The sequence below is a fragment of the Homarus americanus genome, unplaced genomic scaffold (genome assembly GCF_018991925.1).
Source record: "Homarus americanus isolate GMGI-L3 unplaced genomic scaffold, GMGI_Hamer_2.0 scaffold8603, whole genome shotgun sequence".
NCBI classification, from domain to species: Eukaryota; Metazoa; Arthropoda; class Malacostraca; order Decapoda; family Nephropidae; genus Homarus; species Homarus americanus.
In genome coordinates this window covers 25,748-42,774 of record NW_024714726.1, presented here as the reverse complement: position 1 = coordinate 42,774, position 17,027 = coordinate 25,748, and the positions used below count along the sequence as shown (strand labels likewise).

General features: G+C 41.6%; 2 protein-coding genes across 2 annotated transcripts; both read left to right on the top strand.

Annotated features, from left to right (window-relative positions):
• The first annotated feature begins 10,050 nt into the window (after positions 1-10,050).
• LOC121879503 lies at positions 10,051-10,902 on the top strand. The gene has a single exon (XM_042386150.1). It carries the CDS (start codon positions 10,051-10,053, stop codon positions 10,900-10,902), a length of 852 nt encoding a protein of 283 aa, XP_042242084.1.
• A 45-nt stretch (positions 10,903-10,947) lies between these two features.
• Positions 10,948-12,483, top strand: LOC121879506. The gene has a single exon (XM_042386165.1). The coding sequence runs from the start codon at positions 10,948-10,950 to the stop codon at positions 12,481-12,483; it is 1,536 nt and encodes a 511-aa protein (XP_042242099.1).
• The last annotated feature ends 4,544 nt before the right edge of the window (positions 12,484-17,027 follow it).

Here is a 17,027-nt window from a genome sequence, read left to right as displayed (position 1 = left end):
GGAGCAACTTGAAGGCTGCTCCAACCCTAAGGCATCCGGGAGACCCAGCGATGGATGAATCTGAGGATGAAGACGAGGAGCCCCCACCCCAGATGAGCAAGTTGAAGAGAAGTAGTTGAGAGAGGTCGATCGAGCCTCCAACTGAAAGACGAAGCCGACAAATTACAGTTTAAGGTGCATGGTAATGAGAAAAGGCAGGTTGTCGAGGGTGAGTTGGAGGAGTCGTGAGTAGGGCAGAGGGGATTGGAGAGATGGTTAGGTCAGAGATGTGCGTTGAGTAGTGGTTGCTGTCATGAGCGGGATTGAGTTGCTGTCATGAGTGGGATTGAGAGTACGGTTGTAATGTCCAGGGCCTCACTAATATGGACTGGTACATTGTCAGAGGGTTGGTCTGCCGGCATGAGGTTCGGAGACATGGACTGAGTAGTGTTTTGACACTGGTTCCTCTTAGTTCAAGGGCCAGGCAAAGGAGAGAATGTTTGAGATGGACTGAGTATTGTTTTGACACTGGTTCTCTTAGTTCAAGGGCCAGGCCAAAGGAGAGCATGTTTGTTTTGGGCTGGTATTAATTTTGACATTGGTTCTCTAGTTAAGGGCCAGGCAAAAGGGGAGCGTGATGTTCTGGTTGGTTTTGAGTTGGGCTAGGAAGAAATGGAGTTGCTGGCTGCGAGTTGGAATACGGCAGAGTTGAAGGTGGCTTCTAAGTTGTTCTCTCAGCACATGAGGACAGTGCTGTTTTTTTTAGGGGGGTCGAATGTTAGCGGGAGAGAGAAGTGGACAAGACGGGAATGCTGCGTTTAGCAAAAGGGGTAAGATGCAGTTTCTTAGAACAAATTTTTAGGGGGGTCGTATGTATGTTTTCTCAGCACATGAGGACAGTCCTGTCTTTTTTTAGGGGGGTCGATTGTAATATTCAGGAATTTCAGTGTAATTTCGAATGCCCAGCCATTGGCGATACTGAGCGTTCAAGGTCGTCGGAGGGAAGAGAGCGCTCCCTGCACATAGCGAGAGTTTGTGGAACTAGGCCTATATGATATTAAATGTAATTTGCCGAATTAATAATGATGCGATTCATGAAGTTAAGGGACTATTATTGAATTTGAAATTATTATAGATCGTTTATCAGTCTGAATAATGTTACGGGTGTCCCAAGGAGTTATTAGTTAGGCTGAAAATATGTCACGTAAGCCTAAGCTAACGCCTTGAGAGGAGACGCGACGCTGGCTGGTCCTCAGTCACGGGGACCATTCAGACAAACAAGACGTCCCTGCGCGTCCGTCACAGAAATAGTCACGTGGCCTAGTCACCTGTGCTGCGCTATTGCAGTATAACAAGTAAGTCTCATTCGATCTCAGACAGGGTTAGATAGGGCAGTGGTAAAGTAAACTAGAGCTAACAGAGAGTTCATTTCAGGGTTTCCGTTAGAACCCACTTGACCGGAGTTGACCGGAGTTGACCGGAGTTTGACTGCGAGAGATTGACTGCCGTTTGAGACTGCCGTTGATGATTGAGGGTGGCGATTGTCGCCATTGGACCGATCAGTGTAGGCCTGTCACTGTTTAGCGGGGTATCAAAGGATCTCTTGAGGGAATCTAGCCGTCTGGGTGCCCAGCTGACGACGGGACGATCGTTGGGGCATCAGCCCTCCTCTACCTCGGCTCACAACCCCACATGTCTCGAGCAGCTTAGTGAAACCCTCTTGCTAACGGGAAGCTAAAGCTTCTCTTAACTGTACAAGGTCTGATTGGCTCACTCCCTTCCGCTTTATGGATGTACCGGGGGTAAAGTGAAGCTAGCTGAGTGATACAGGGTCGCACACTGAGACCATGAGTCTAGGGGATACCTAGAGGAACATTTTATCTCCCTTATTACGGGTGTATGTTGAGTTGGGTGGAGCATGGTTCACGGGTATTGGTGGACCCAGTAACAAACCAATAATAGTGACAATATATTTGGGTGTAGTTAATACCATTTCTCAGTTACTGATATTATCTTGACGTGTGTAGTTTAATATTTCTTAAAACAATTTTGATAGTATTGTTTTTTGAATGTTTGTGTCATTAAGTGGAACCAGAGTGATACTGTGATTAGATTCTTTTAATGCATCTAAATTTTCTTCATAATTCTGATCTCAGGTATAACCTTTGTTCCCCAGAGTAGTGGTTAAGTTAGGTTAGGAAGTGTGCATCTGTTGGGGTGATATAATTTTGTTGAGAGCCCTTAAGGCCTATTCATTGTGGAGTATTTAGTTTCTTATTTTTTATTACCATTTCCTCAGTGACTGATATTATTTTGTTGAAAGCCCTTAAGGCCTATTCACTGTAGAGTATTTAATTTCTTATTTTTTATTACCATTTCCTCAGTGACTGATATTATTTTGTTGAAAGCCCTTAAGACCTATTCATTGTAGAGTATTTAATATCTTATTTTTTATTACCATTTCCTAAGTGACATATTATTTTGTGAAAGCCCTTAAGGCCTGTTTCATGTGTGCAAGCAACATTTCTTAATAAATCAAATTTATTGTTGCCTGAGTTTCTAATAATTCCTATATCATGTATAACTTTTATTCCCCAGAGTAATGTTTTAAGTTCAAGTTAAGAGGTGCGCATATTGGTGTACCATTATTTGATTGTGTTTGTAGTGTTGGAGGGAATATAAGTGTCTAAATTTTACAGTGTGTCTCATTCATCCCAGTCACAGACGCTATCCTTCCACGGGTCACGGACAATTCATTTTGTTTAGTAGATTTAAGTGTTCTTGTGCTGGTTCGGGATTTTTCTCAAAGGGGCGCTTCCACTGCCATTACCATCATATAATCTTTAATAAACCCCAATTCCAGTAAAATCCGACATTACTAAGAAAACTTTTTATAGAACTGATCCCAAGCCCACCCATGACCATAAGAATATCTTAATATTACCATTTCACAAAAATTTCTCACACATTCCTGCACAGCTAAAAACCTGGAACGTCAATGTGGCATTTAAAAACTCATGCACTGTTAAACAAATGTTAATCAAGAACTCCCCCAACAACAGAATTGGTTGCATTTATAAAGTTCCTTGCAAGGAATGTAATATGTTTTACTTAGGCCAGACAGGTAAAGATCTTGCAACTAGAATTAAACAACACAAATACAGTGTTAGGACAGGCCAGGAATCCAATGCTCTGTTTGTTCATTTGAGGGATAACAAGCATTGCATTGACTGGGATAATGCCTCCTCAATATTACCATGTAATTCAATTGATAGTAGGAACATCATAGAATCTAGTCTTATTAAATATACCGAAGCATTCAACATGAATTTGAGTAACGGCATGTACAAGCTGGACAATTTTGTAATTAAGAAGATTTGTGATCAGGTGAGAAGGCCGGGTCACTTGACCATCTGACCTGACCACCAACCGTTGTGTGCTATTTAAAGATTAGTTGGGTCATTACCTAATTCCTGACCATTGTGGACCTGGTCTCACCCTCCTCTGTATATATATACACCTTGGTTTGTATTACTCTCTCTAGTCTGTACTCACCCCTGAAGATGTGAATTACACGAAAGCGCTTGGGAACTTCGTGTTTTCTTCTTTCCTTGTGGTTATCAGCATATATATATATATATATATATATATATATATATATATATATATATATATATATATATATATATACACACATACATACACACATACATACACATACATACACACACATACACACACACACACATACATACACACATATATATATATATAGCATATATATATATATATATATATATATATATATATATATATATATATATATATATATATATATATATATATATATATAGTATTACCAACGAGTTTCACTAACGCTTTTATCATACACGTGCCTCGCCAGACAGTCTCACTTAACACGACGCTCACGATATACGCTGTGAGGTCCTGCCTGAGACGCTATTTTAGATTTGCCCCACCCGCCACCTGCCACCCCTGCCTGACTGCCTGTTTTAGCTCATAAAATTCATACAAATTACCACAGAATATATACTTACATTGCTGAAATTTTATAATTTGGTGATTGTTTTGATAGAATGACTATATATTTGCACATACAAATTTTAGATAAAATGTTTTCTATATGTTATCTTTTGCGCAAAAATATATGACATTTGTATTCAAAATATTCCTGGTCTTACAAGGAATCCAGCAATGTCAATTATATTATCCTAACTTTAGTTTGAGGTATTATTTATTACTAAAAAGTTAAATATTCTGGTTTTCCCACACATCTCCTTGGGACGGTTGGTGGGGGGTGGGGGGAGGGAGGGACCGACCGACCATCTGTTACCCTGTGAAGAATATATTTTTTTTTTATTAACTGAAGATATTTGTTTTAGCTCATAAAATTCATACAAATTACCCGGTCAGAATATAATTTACATTGCTGGAATTCTTATAATTTGATGATCATTTTGAATATAAACATCATATATTTTGCATTAGACATACAAATTTTAGATAAAATGTTTTCTCTAGTAAATATGTTATCTTTTGTGCAAAATATATGACATTTATATTCAAAATATTCCTGGTCTTACAAGGAATCCAGCAATGTCAATTATATTATCCTAACTTTAATCTGAGGTATTGTTTAATACAAAATGTTAAAATTTATTTTTTTCACCCACTCTTCTCTTGAAGGGAGGATTGGTGGGGGGTGAGGGGGAGGGTTGGGACTGACCGTGAGGTTGGAAGAGGGGGAAAGCAAGGTGGGGTACTTTGATTGACCGATAGTGTCCTGAAGAATTTTTTTTTTCATTAACTGAAGATATTTGTTTTAGCTCATAAAATTCATACAAATTACCCGGCCAGAATATAATTTACATTGCTGGAATTCTTATAATTTGGTGATCATTTTGAATATAAACATCATATATTTTGCATTAGACATACAAATTTTAGATAAAATGTTTTCTCTAGTAAATATGTTATCTTTTGTGCAAAATATATGACATTTATATTCAAAATATTCCTGGTCTTACAAGGAATCCAGCAATGTCAATTGTATTATCCAAACTTTAGTTTGAGGTATTATTTATTAAAATTTAGTGGTTTTCCCCAAAAAATTTCTCAGAGAGGGAAGAGCCAGCAGTGTAGTGTGGGAAGAGAGGGAGGGAGTTGAGTCCATTATTTGAATGGACATTAACTTGGCGACTGTATTTCTCTATTTCTCTTAAGTATTAATTGTGTGCATGTACCATCATAAAATTAAGATGTTATTTTTACTACAACATAGTTATGTGTCTTCAAAAAGTGGAGTTTGGGGGTCGGGCCGGTTTCTATTGGAATTAATCCCATATGTTCTGTTGTTCACTTAACGCGGATTTCACTTAACACGGGACCCTCTGGGTTCTATTGACCGCGTTAAGTGGGGTACAACTGTATATATGTATATATATATATATATATATATATATATATATATATATATATATATATATATATATATATATATATATATATATATATATATATATATATATATATATATATATATATATATATATATATATATATATATATATATATATATATATATATATATATATATATATGTAACCGGTCGGAATTTACTGGACTTTAATTTCTCACTTGACTTGGGGTTTATTAAAAATTAATAGATGGTAATGGCAGTGGAAGCGCCCCTTTGAGAAAAATCCCGAACCAGCACAAGAACACTTAAATCTACTAAACAAAATGAATTGTCCGTGACCTGTGGAAGGATAGCGTCTGTGACTGGGATGAATGAGACACACTGTAAAATTTAGACACTTATATTCCCTCCAACACTACAAACACAATCAAATAATGGTACACCAATATGCGCACCTCTTAACTTAAACTTAAAACACTACTCTGGGGAATAAAAGTTATACATGATATAGGAATTATTAGAAACACAGGCAACAATAAATTTGAAGTATTAAGAAATGTTGCTTGCACCCATGAAACAGGCCTTAAAGGCTTTCACAAAATAATATCAGTCACTTAGGAAATGGTATTAAAAAATAAGAAATTAACTACTCTACAATGAATAGGCCTTAAGGGCTTTCAACAAAATAATATCAGTCACTGAGGAAATGGTAATAAAAAATAAGAAATTAAATACTCTACAATGAATAGGCCTTAAGGGCACTCAACAAAATTATAGCACTCCAACAGATGCACACTTCCTAACCTAACTTAACCACTACTCTGGGGAACAAGGTTATACCTGAGATCAGAATTATGAAGAACAATTAGATGCATTAAAAGAATCAAATCACAGTATCACTCTGGTTCCACTTAATGACACACACATTCAAAAAACACTACTCTCAAAATTATTTAAGAAATATTAAACTACACACGTCAAGATAATATCAGTAACTGAGAAATGGTATTAACTACACCCGTAATAAGGAAGATAAAATGTTCCTCTAGGTATCTCCTAGAGTCGTAGACTCACGGTCTCAGTGTGTGACCATTAATATACTCAGATAGCCTCAGTGTACTCCCAGTGCGTCCATGGGCAGGAAGAGAGAACGCCAGCAGGTGTCTATGGCCAGTAGGTAACACTTCTAGCTGACCGAGGACACGTGGTGTTGTGCACCCGAGTGGTAAGAACTGATCACCCACTGCTGATGCTGGTCCCGTCGTTTTAGTTGTCGGGAGCACTCGTTCACTCAAGAGATCCTTTGCTACCCCGCTAAACAGTGACAGGCCTACACTGATCGGTCCAATGGCGACAATCGCCACCCTCAATCATCAACGGCAGTCTCAAACGGCAGTCAATCTCTCGCAGTCAACTCCGGTCAACGCCGGTCAACTCCAGTCAAGTGGGTTCTGACGGAAACCCTGAAATGAACTCACTGTTAGCTCTAGTTAACTTTACCACTGCCCTATCTAAACCCTGTCCGAGATTGAATGAGACTTACTTGTTATACTGCCATAGCGCAGCACAGGTGACTAGGCCACGTGACTATTTCTGTGACAGACGCGCAGGGACGTCTTGTTTTGTATGACTCCTCCCAGCGACTGAGAGAGAGGCAGCGTCGCGTCTTCTCAAGGCGTTAGCTTAGGTCTACGTGACATATTTTCCGCCTAACTAATAACTCCTTGGGACACCCGTAACATTATTCAGACTGATAAACGATCTATAATAATTTCAAATTCAATAATAGTCCCTTACTTCATGAATCGCATCATTATTAATTCGGTGAATTACATTTAATATCATATAGGCCTAGTTCCGCAATCTCTCGCTATGAGCAGGCAGCGCTCTCTCCCCTCAGATGACCTTGAACGCTCAGTATCGCTAATGGCGGGGCATTTGAAATTACTCTGAAATTTCTGAGTATTACATATATATATATATATATATATATATATATATATATATATATATATATATATATATATATATATATATATATATATATATATATATGTGCAAGTAAATCACTGTAGGTGCGCGTGATCTAGGTATAAGCTGATAACCATAAGGAAAGAAGAAAACACGAAGTTCTCAAGCGCTTTCGTGCAATTCACATCTTCAGGGGTGAGTACAGACTGTACTCACCCCTGTACTAGTAAACTCACAGACTGTACTAGTAAGCTAGTTAGCATAGCATAACCAAACAGCCTTGCAAGGACCAATAGGTCTGTATATAACACTGCCCTGCATAGTTTTTGAGGTTTGTGTATTATTAAGCTTTTCTGGGTGTATTTTGCATGCTGATCTCAAAAATGTTATCCATTTTGCTCAATCAGGTCAGAATTTTGTGTTATAGCATTTTAAGCGGAGATTCAGGTAAAATATTGGCATTTTTCGCTCAAAATGGGGTCCTCATATTCGTTCATTAAAAAAATCATCCGAGACATTGGCAAGCCTCACAGAAAAGATTTCGGTCAGTTTTAATGCCCTTACGATGCATTTAAATACACCCACGTGCTCGCCGGCCATTTAAATGTCCACCATGACACAAAGGAAAAGAGTATATGTCCGTGTTTTTTTACATATATTTTTTCACAATTAAATTTCTTTTTCATCTGGTGGTACATGGCATGTTTCCTCTGTCTGTGGGATAGTCGAGCAGACAAGCAGCACTACATGCAATGTGACTGGCCTGCAAGAAGTGGACTTACTCCAGGTTCTCACAATGTTGTTGCCCATGCTCTGGTGAATCCGCAGAACATTCTTCTTCCGCCACTGCACATCAAGCTCGGTCTGTTCAAAAACTTTGTAAAGGCACTGGACAAAAAAAGCCAGGCTTTCAATTTTCTGAAAGAAAAATTTCCAAAAGTCAGTGAGGCAAAGCTGAATGCAGGAATTTTTGATGGCCCTCAGATCAGAGAGCTTTTCAAAGATCCCAAGTTTGATTGCAGCATGGATGTAAATGAGAAGAAAGCCTGGCATGCCTTTAAGTCTATTGTCTCCAATTTTCTTGGCAACTACAGAAGTCCAGAGTATGAACGAGTTGTTGAGGACCTACTTCTGAGCTACAAAGTTCTTGGTGCACGCATGTCCATCAAGATGCACTTCCTTAGCTCCCACTTGGACTACTTTCCAGAGAACTGTGGTGATGTGAGTGAGGAACAAGGAGAACGCTTCCATCAAGATATCCATGTAATGGAGGAGGGGTACCAGGGTCGCTGGGATATCAACGTGCTCGCCGACTACTGTTAGTGTCTGAAACGGGACGCCCCAGACACCAACCACCAAAGAAATTCTCTGCGACAGCCATTTATGCAGGTCTAACTGTAAAGGTATCTATGTAGTTGACATATTTTGGTCCTATGTGTTGTGGTTACATTTCTTATGATATATTTTGCATAAAAATTTTGACATCATATTTAAGAATTTCGATTTTTTCCTAATTCCCATAGCATAAAAATCTGACCTAATTGGGCAAAATGAATGGCATTTTTGGAATCAGCACGCAAAATACATAAAGAATCAGCTAAGAAACCCCGCACCTCATGAATTTTTTTTCAAATGCAGCCCAGTTATGCGTGTGCACGTGCTAAAATGACCTAGTATATTTTACTAATGTCTCATTGTCCATGGGTTTTCTTACAGTTTGGCCGAACATCTGCAGCAATCTGGTAGATTCCATGCCCACCAGATTGCATGAAGTTATAGCAGCAGATGGAGGTTGGACACGATATTAACCTGTGGTCAAGAATTAAATCTTCGCCCACGACGGTGCCTTGTAGGGGGTGGCGGGGGAGTTAGCTCTCTGGTGTAACCTCGTTGGGGCCCCATAGACTATGTGGTTTTACGTCACTTTGCATAAATATACTTACAAAATCTATGCATTAATATGCATAACTCTTGGGAATCTGTCCAGACATTAAATATATATTATATCCTGTTACCGCAAGCGGTACATAATTATGATGACATATAAACAAATGTTATGTTAGGCTGTAACTCACAATGTAGAGTGTTGAGATGGTTGAAGATGAGAGGCCCAGGAGGAGGTTGGAGGGTGTGAAGGGAGTTTGTTTATGTATAATTATAATCACCTGACTCAGCCATAGCTGACCAGCCAGGGGGCCAGGCTATAGGGTGGGCATTTCAGTATAGCTACCCATATCTTAGAGTCAACACCTACCCTGGCTTCTCTCTAGACTTTCAACACGTAAGTTTAATTAGTACTTATTGTGTACACAGGTAGACTGTGTCATTGTTTTTGTGTTAGACTAATTACATAGCCATGATTGTTATGTAAATATATATTGGATTAAACATTTATCACCCGGTGTTGAACCCAAATAAGCCAAACAAAGTACGCATAGCTTTTGACCGTGTAGCCAAACACAAGAGGACATCGGTGAACGATCAGGTACTACAAGGTCCAGACTTCAACAACAAATTACTTGAAGTCCTGTTTAGGTTTCGCCAAGGAACTACAGCCATCATGGCAGATGTGGAGGCGATGTACCATCAAATCCATTTAGCGCCAGAACATCGAGATCCGTTAAGATTCCTCTGGTGGGAGAATGGGGACCTGAGTAGAGATGAAGATGCACATCTTTGGTGGGGTGTGGAGCCCTTCATGTGCAACTTACGCTCTCCGGCGCACATTCCAAGACCACAGATCCGAGTTTCCCGACATGGTGGCGCAAGCAGAAGTCAACTTCTACGTTGACGACCTGCTCATGTCGCTGGACTCATCAAATGAAGCATCAATGTTAGCGTGTCAGCTTCGAAGACTGTTGGCGTGTGGAGGATTTCGGTTAACTAAGTGGGCCAGTAATCACAAAGGAGTGTTGGCTACCATCCCACCGGAGGAGAGGCAAAATGCACTGAAGGAAATTGATCTGAGGCAAGACAAATTGCCAATGGAGCGAGCCCTGGGGGTTAGGTGGCTCCTGGAAGGTGATCAGCTCGCCATCAAGGTGCAACCAAACTCAAGGCCAGCGACCAGGAGAGGAGTACTAAGCCTGGTCAGTTCTATTTATGACCCACTGGGGTTCGTGGCTCCATTCATCATCAGGGCTAAAATATTATTTCAGTGTGAATGCAGGCGTCGATTAGGGTGGGACGAACCTTTGTCGGCTGTTAATCACACGACCTGGAGCACCTGGCTAGGAGAACTGGCCCACCTAGGGAAATTAAGGGTACCCAGATGCCTAAAAACAGCATGTGCTAAAGAAATCATCTCGGCACAGTTGCACGCCTTCTGCAATGCATCGCAGGCTGCTTACGGTGCGGTGACCTATCTGAGAATGGTAGACTCTGGCGGAAGTATCCAGTGCTCTATCGTGCACGGATGGGCCAAGCTGGCCCCACTCAAGCAACTGACAATACCAAGGCTGGAACTTTGTGCAGCTGTCCTGGCAGTGAACGCTGATCGACCGATTCGCTGAGAAATGACCATGACCATACACGAATCTTATTTTTGGACGGATAGCATGCTAGTCTTGCAGTACATCGCCGATTCGAGCAGACGATTTCAAACGTTTGTAGCCAACAGGATAGCAGTCATACAAGAGCTGTCAAGAACTGACCAGTGGAGACATGTCGGCACATCGCTGAACCCAGCAGATGATGCAACTAGGGGATTACCTGTCCTGGACCTGGTTGCAGGATCTCGGTGGATACGAGGTCCTGACTTTCTACTCAGTGTTCAAGAACGGTGGCCAAAGGGAAAGGAACTGCCAGCAGTTCTGAACGACTTACCGGAGGTGAAACGCGAAGTACACCAGAGATCTGTAGTTGCTCTGGCAGTGAGCAAGCAGTCAAAGTGGTCCCTCGCCAAACTGTGGCTCAGGTACTCATCATGGCACCGCTTGGTGAAAGGGGTGGCATGGATTAAAAGGTTCATTTGGTGGCTTGGGTCCAGTACAAGGACCTCAGACCTGCGCCTCAAACTGAAGAGGCTAAGCACTGAGGAACTACAGTCGGCTGAGCAGACAATTATAAAATTGGTGCAGAAAGAGGCTTATGAGAAAGAAATCCAAACTGTCATAAAGGGTGAGCTGCCGAAGGACAATAAGCTATATAAACTGGAACCTTACTTGGACGAGCGAACGTTGCTCAGATCAAAGGGAAGAATTAAAGGAACCCTTCTTGGGCGAAGTGGTGAGGAGCCAATCTTGCTGCCTAGAGACCACCACATCAGTGAAATCATAGTGCGGGAGATGCACGAAGAGAGAGCCGGACATGCCGGACGAGAACACACGATGGCGTGTGTGAGGCAAAGGTATTGGATTCCCCAGGGCAGACGCTTGCTTGATAGAATCATACGATGCTGTGTAGTGTGCCGACGGAACAACTGGAGAAGTCGGCATCAAAGGCAAGCTGACTTACCAATAGATCGTGTCACTCCTGGAAAGGCTCCATTTGCTTACACTGGAACGGACTGTTTTGGTCCATTCATTATCAAGGTAGGGAGGAAACAGGTTAAGCGCTGGGGATGTCTGTTTACATGTCTAACTATTAGGGCTGTTCATCTAGAAGTCTTGGCCTCATTAGACGCAGATGCCTTCCTCAACGCAATAACAAGGTTCTCACGACGCAGAGGTACACCAGAGCGTATTAGGTCGGATAATGGGACAAACATGGTACGGGCAGCCAAAGAGCTCAAACTGGCAGTGAAAAGTTGGGAACAAGATGACAGACTCAGAGGTGCCTTACTGAAAGCAGATATTGACTGGGTCTTCAATCCACCAGCTGCCCCATACATGGGGGGAGTATGGGAAAGGCAGATTCGCACAGTGAAGAAGGTTCTGCAGGCGATTGTGGGCTCACAAGTTTTAGACGATGAACGTCTGCAAACACTGTTCTGTGAAGTGGAAGCCATAGTTAACGAGAGGCCAATCACCCCAGTTCCAAACACGCCAAATGAACCAAAGGCTCTCACTCCTGCTGATCTTTTGCACTTAAGTCAAAAGGGTAATCTTCCCTTAGGTGGAAGGTCAATAGGCGAATCATACCACAGAAGGTGAAAGCATGTCCAGTACCTTGCAGATCAATTTTGGAAGCGCTGGCTGACGGAGTACTTCCCTCAACTCAGAACTCGACAAGTGCATTTCAGACCACGGAGCAACTTTCGCCCTGGTGACCTAGTCATTATAGCAGAAGCAAATAGTCCACGCAACAAATGGCACCTTGGTCGAGTGATGGAAATCAAGGCTGGCGAGAATGGACTTGTCCGACAGGCAGTGGTTAAGACGTCGACGTCCACAATGCTGCGACCTGTGACAAAATTATGCTCGTTGGAGGGAGCAATGGAAAGGGTTAACGGAGTCGGCCAGGAGAATGAATTGGGTGTCCACACACGAAGATGGTGATGTGCGAACGTCAAAGGACCGAGATGTCCTAAGGAACTGATAAGTACCACAAGCCTGAGGGCAGCTTAGTCACAAGAATGTGACAAAGTTAAATACCACCAGCCTGAGGGCAGCATAGTCACGAGAACGTGACAAAATTAAAGATAAATACCACCAGCCTGAGGGCAGCTTAGTCACGAGAATGTGACAAAGTTAAAGTTAAATACCACCAGCCTGAGGGCAGCTTAGTCACGAGAATGTGACAAAGTTAAAGTTAAATACCACCAGCCTGAGGGCAGCTTAGTCACGAGAACGTGACAAAGTTAAAGTTAAATACCACCAGCCTGAGGGCAGCATAGTCACGAGAACGTGACAAAGTTAAAGTTAAATACCACCAGCCTGAGGGCAGCTTAGTCACGAGAACGTGACAAAGTTAAATACCACTAGCCTGAGGGCAGCATAGTCACGAGAATGTGACAAAATTAAAGTTAAAATACCACCAGCCTGAGGGCAGCTTAGTCACAAGGACGTGACAAAGTTAAATACCACCAGCCTGAGGGCAGCATAGTCGCATGAATGTGACAAACTTAAGTATCAAAGGCCTGATCTGGTCTTGAGCGTGAACGCTCAACGGAGTGGGTGTTACAGCAAGCGGTACATAATTATGATGACATATAAACAAATGTTATGTTAGGCTGTAACTCACAATGTAGAGTGTTGAGATGGTTGAAGATGAGAGGCCCAGAAGGAGGTTGGAGGGTGTGAAGGGAGTTTGTTTATGTATAATTATAATCACCTGACTCAGCCATAGCTGACCAGCCAAGGGGCCAGGCTATAGGGTGGGCATTTCAGTATAGTTACCCATGAGTCAACACCTACCCTGGCTTCTCTCTAGACTTTCAACACGTAAGTTTAATTAGTACTTATTGTGTACACAGGTAGACTGTGTCATTGTTTTTGTGTTAGACTAATTACATAGGCATGATTGTTATGTAAATATATATTGGATTAAACATTTATGTAAGAGTGCCTATGTATGACTTACTTGAAATACTAAATGAATTGTATTCAACAGGTTTGACCGAATTATAATGTTCGTGTACGACGTGAGAAGTATTATTCACCCTCTAACCGTCTCATTGGCGGTTACATATACTACAATAATCACATAGATATGTTTACAATGTTTATGCATAATAAATGTGAAAAATGTTTTTTGGGGTTTCAATTAACCAATAGTCATGCCTACAAAACAATCTTGATGCTCTAAGTGCATGTATGTGTTAAATAACGAGTAACTGATCCACATTATTTTGGTAAATAAAGAAATGAAAAGCAAGCACTTAGCCATATGGATATAGTTACACGGAAGAAGGGAAATAAGGATGAACCATGGTTTTGATGGAAACAATGTGCTCTGGGACGATGCTCACAATGATGAATGGGAGAAACCTCTTTATGAAACATCTTACCTACTAAGGATGAAGCTTAATGTTACAGAACACACACACACACACACACACACACACACACACAGTGTAACTTTGTGTGACGCATTGTCTGACTTGGGGTGGCTTTGAGCGAACCATACACTTGATATTACAATTTATGTATCCTTCCTGTCCATGATTTACAACAATAACTGTAGGGTAAAAGTTACAATATAATACTAATAACACTGTCATGTATTGATACTATGACTAGTTACCAAGATACAGAGCACGATGAACATAACATGATAATGATAGTGAAGCCTGGAAGGGTTCATATCATAACTTGTGTGTTCGTGTGTATGTTGCCCCGTGAGAGTTACTGTGGGCCTCCATGTGCCCAGGTGGGATGGTCAAAGTATTACACTATAAGTGTGTCAAATGAGGAGTGACTGACCCACATGTAATTTAAGGTTTTTGAAATATGTAGTTAAATTAAACACGATTTTTCATATAGTTACACGAATGATGGGAAATAAAAGATATAGATGGGGTGTGGTGGAATCATAGGGGTCTGGCCACAAGTGCTGTAAACGTTGTGTGGATTCACTGGGTGGTTTGGAAGTGTTTATTTCCATTCATACTTTCGTAACTACAACCTATGGTAATTTTTCTTCGTGTTCATATATAATGAACATAATGCAGAGTATAAAATGTCAAATTCAATAATTATACATAATATCATCTATACAGCCATACTATGACTGTGTGTGTTCGTGCATGTGTTGCCTCGTGCCCAGAAAGGACACTGTACTAACCTACAGCACCGCCCCAGGTGGGCTAGAGAATATGGTTTCCGAGTGTACATTCACCTCAAGGCCGAAATGTGCATACGCATCTGCATAGGTGTTTAGGATCTCTTGTAGGTCGCGTTCAGTGTGAACAACAAGGGTGAGGTCATTTGCATATTGAAGTTCAGTAACAGAAGCTGCCGACACCTTTGTTCTTGCCTGAAGTCGTCTTATGTTGAAATGACCCCCCTTTACCCAGAATAGGATGTTCACCCCACCGGCTAAATTGGCACTGGCACGAGTAAGGAAGGCAGCCAAGAAAAGAGAAAAAAAAATTGGTGCCAGTACACACCCTTGTTTAACCCTTGTGCAAGACACTGCTGTTCATGCCATCGTGGAGTTGCTTCACAATGGCGATGAATTTTGGTGAGCAACCAAAACGGCTGAGGGTCCAAGAGAGGGCTTCCCTGTTGAACGAGTCGAATGCCTTGGTTAGGTCGATGAAAGACATGTACAGGTCACGACATTGTTCTCTGCACTTTTCCTGTATCTGATGGGCAGCAAAGATCATTATCAATGGTGCCAAGTGATGGTCCAAAGCTGCATTGAGATTCTGGGAAGAAGTTTTCTGCCTCAGGATAAAGTCTGTTTAGGAGGACTCGGGTGATAATCTTGCCAGCAACGGAGAGCAGCGAGATCCCGTTATAGTTGCCACAGTCTGACCGGTCTCCCTTGTTCTTATAAATATTGACAATAGAGGCATCTTTAAGAGTTTGGGGGATTTCCTACTTTTCCCATATATTATCCAGGAGAGAGAGGAGACGGCTGGTAAGCAGTGGTCCTCCTGCTTTATACACCTCAGCTGGGATTCCATCAGGCCCTGAGGCTTTGTTATTTTTCATCTGTTTTTCAACTGTTTGACGGCAGTAGCCACTTCATCCAGGGATGGAGCATAACTGAGGTGGGTCAGTTCCGGATGCTGAGGGACCTGCTGGGTAGTCAGGACATGTACATCAGTGTTTCGATTGATCAGTGAATGGTAGTGCACTTTCCAGCGTTGAAGGAGGCCTTCATTGTCTTTAATTATGAAGTAACCACCAGAGGAGCGGAGGGGGGCTGCGCCACGGATCATTGGCTCATAAAATGTTTTAATGGAATTAAAAAATTCGCACATCTTGTGCTGATCTACAAGTTTTCATGCGCCACATGCTTTATTTTTAAGCCAGTCGTTCTTTAGATTGTGAAGTTTCCGCTGGGCCACCGCTTTCTTCTTGCGGAAGGTATCAGCTTTGGTCCGAGACTGACGGTTGTTCTGCAAGTCAGTAAAAGCAGCACGTTTACCATCAATGAGTACATTGATTGCCGGGTCATTTTCATCAAACCAGTCCTGGTGTATTCTTCAATCTGTCCGAGGGTCTCTCTGCAGGTTTTTGTCATGACAGTGTTAAGAATACAGTATATAGTCTCGATTTACGCGGATTTCGTTTACTCGTTTGGTCATTTACGCGGCACCTTGCCAGACCGACAATTTTTATTTACGCGGTTCATTCCATCATTTATGCGGGAAGCGGCGCAGGCAGGGTGCGCACAAGGTCGCCTAGTCAACAAAACATTACCGAGTTCTTCACCCGCCACCCACCACAGCCAGAGCAAGTCATTGACAGTGATAGTGATAGTGAGGATATGGACTTTGAGGGGTTTGACAAAGAAGCCCTGCAAGCCTCTGTGGTGGATAGTGATACAGGTGATACAAGTGATACAGGTGAGGGCCAATAATCTACCCTCTGTCTCAGAACCAACCCCAATCCCTGTGTACCCAGCCATCTCTTCTACTAAGTAAGTGTTAAAAACCCTAATATTATTGATGTTTCTCTTAAATATTAATTGTGTGTGCATACCATCATAAAATTAAGATGTTATTTTTACTACAAGTACTATTGTGTCGGAAAAAGTGTAGTTTGGGGATCGGCCCAGTCTCTATTTCAATTAATCCCATATG

Coding starts and splice junctions, on each gene's coding strand:
- LOC121879503 (XM_042386150.1), top strand. CDS start 10,051: ATGAAGATGCACATCTTTGGTGGGGTGTGGAGCCCTTCATGTGCAACT.
- LOC121879506 (XM_042386165.1), top strand. CDS start 10,948: ATGCTAGTCTTGCAGTACATCGCCGATTCGAGCAGACGATTTCAAACG.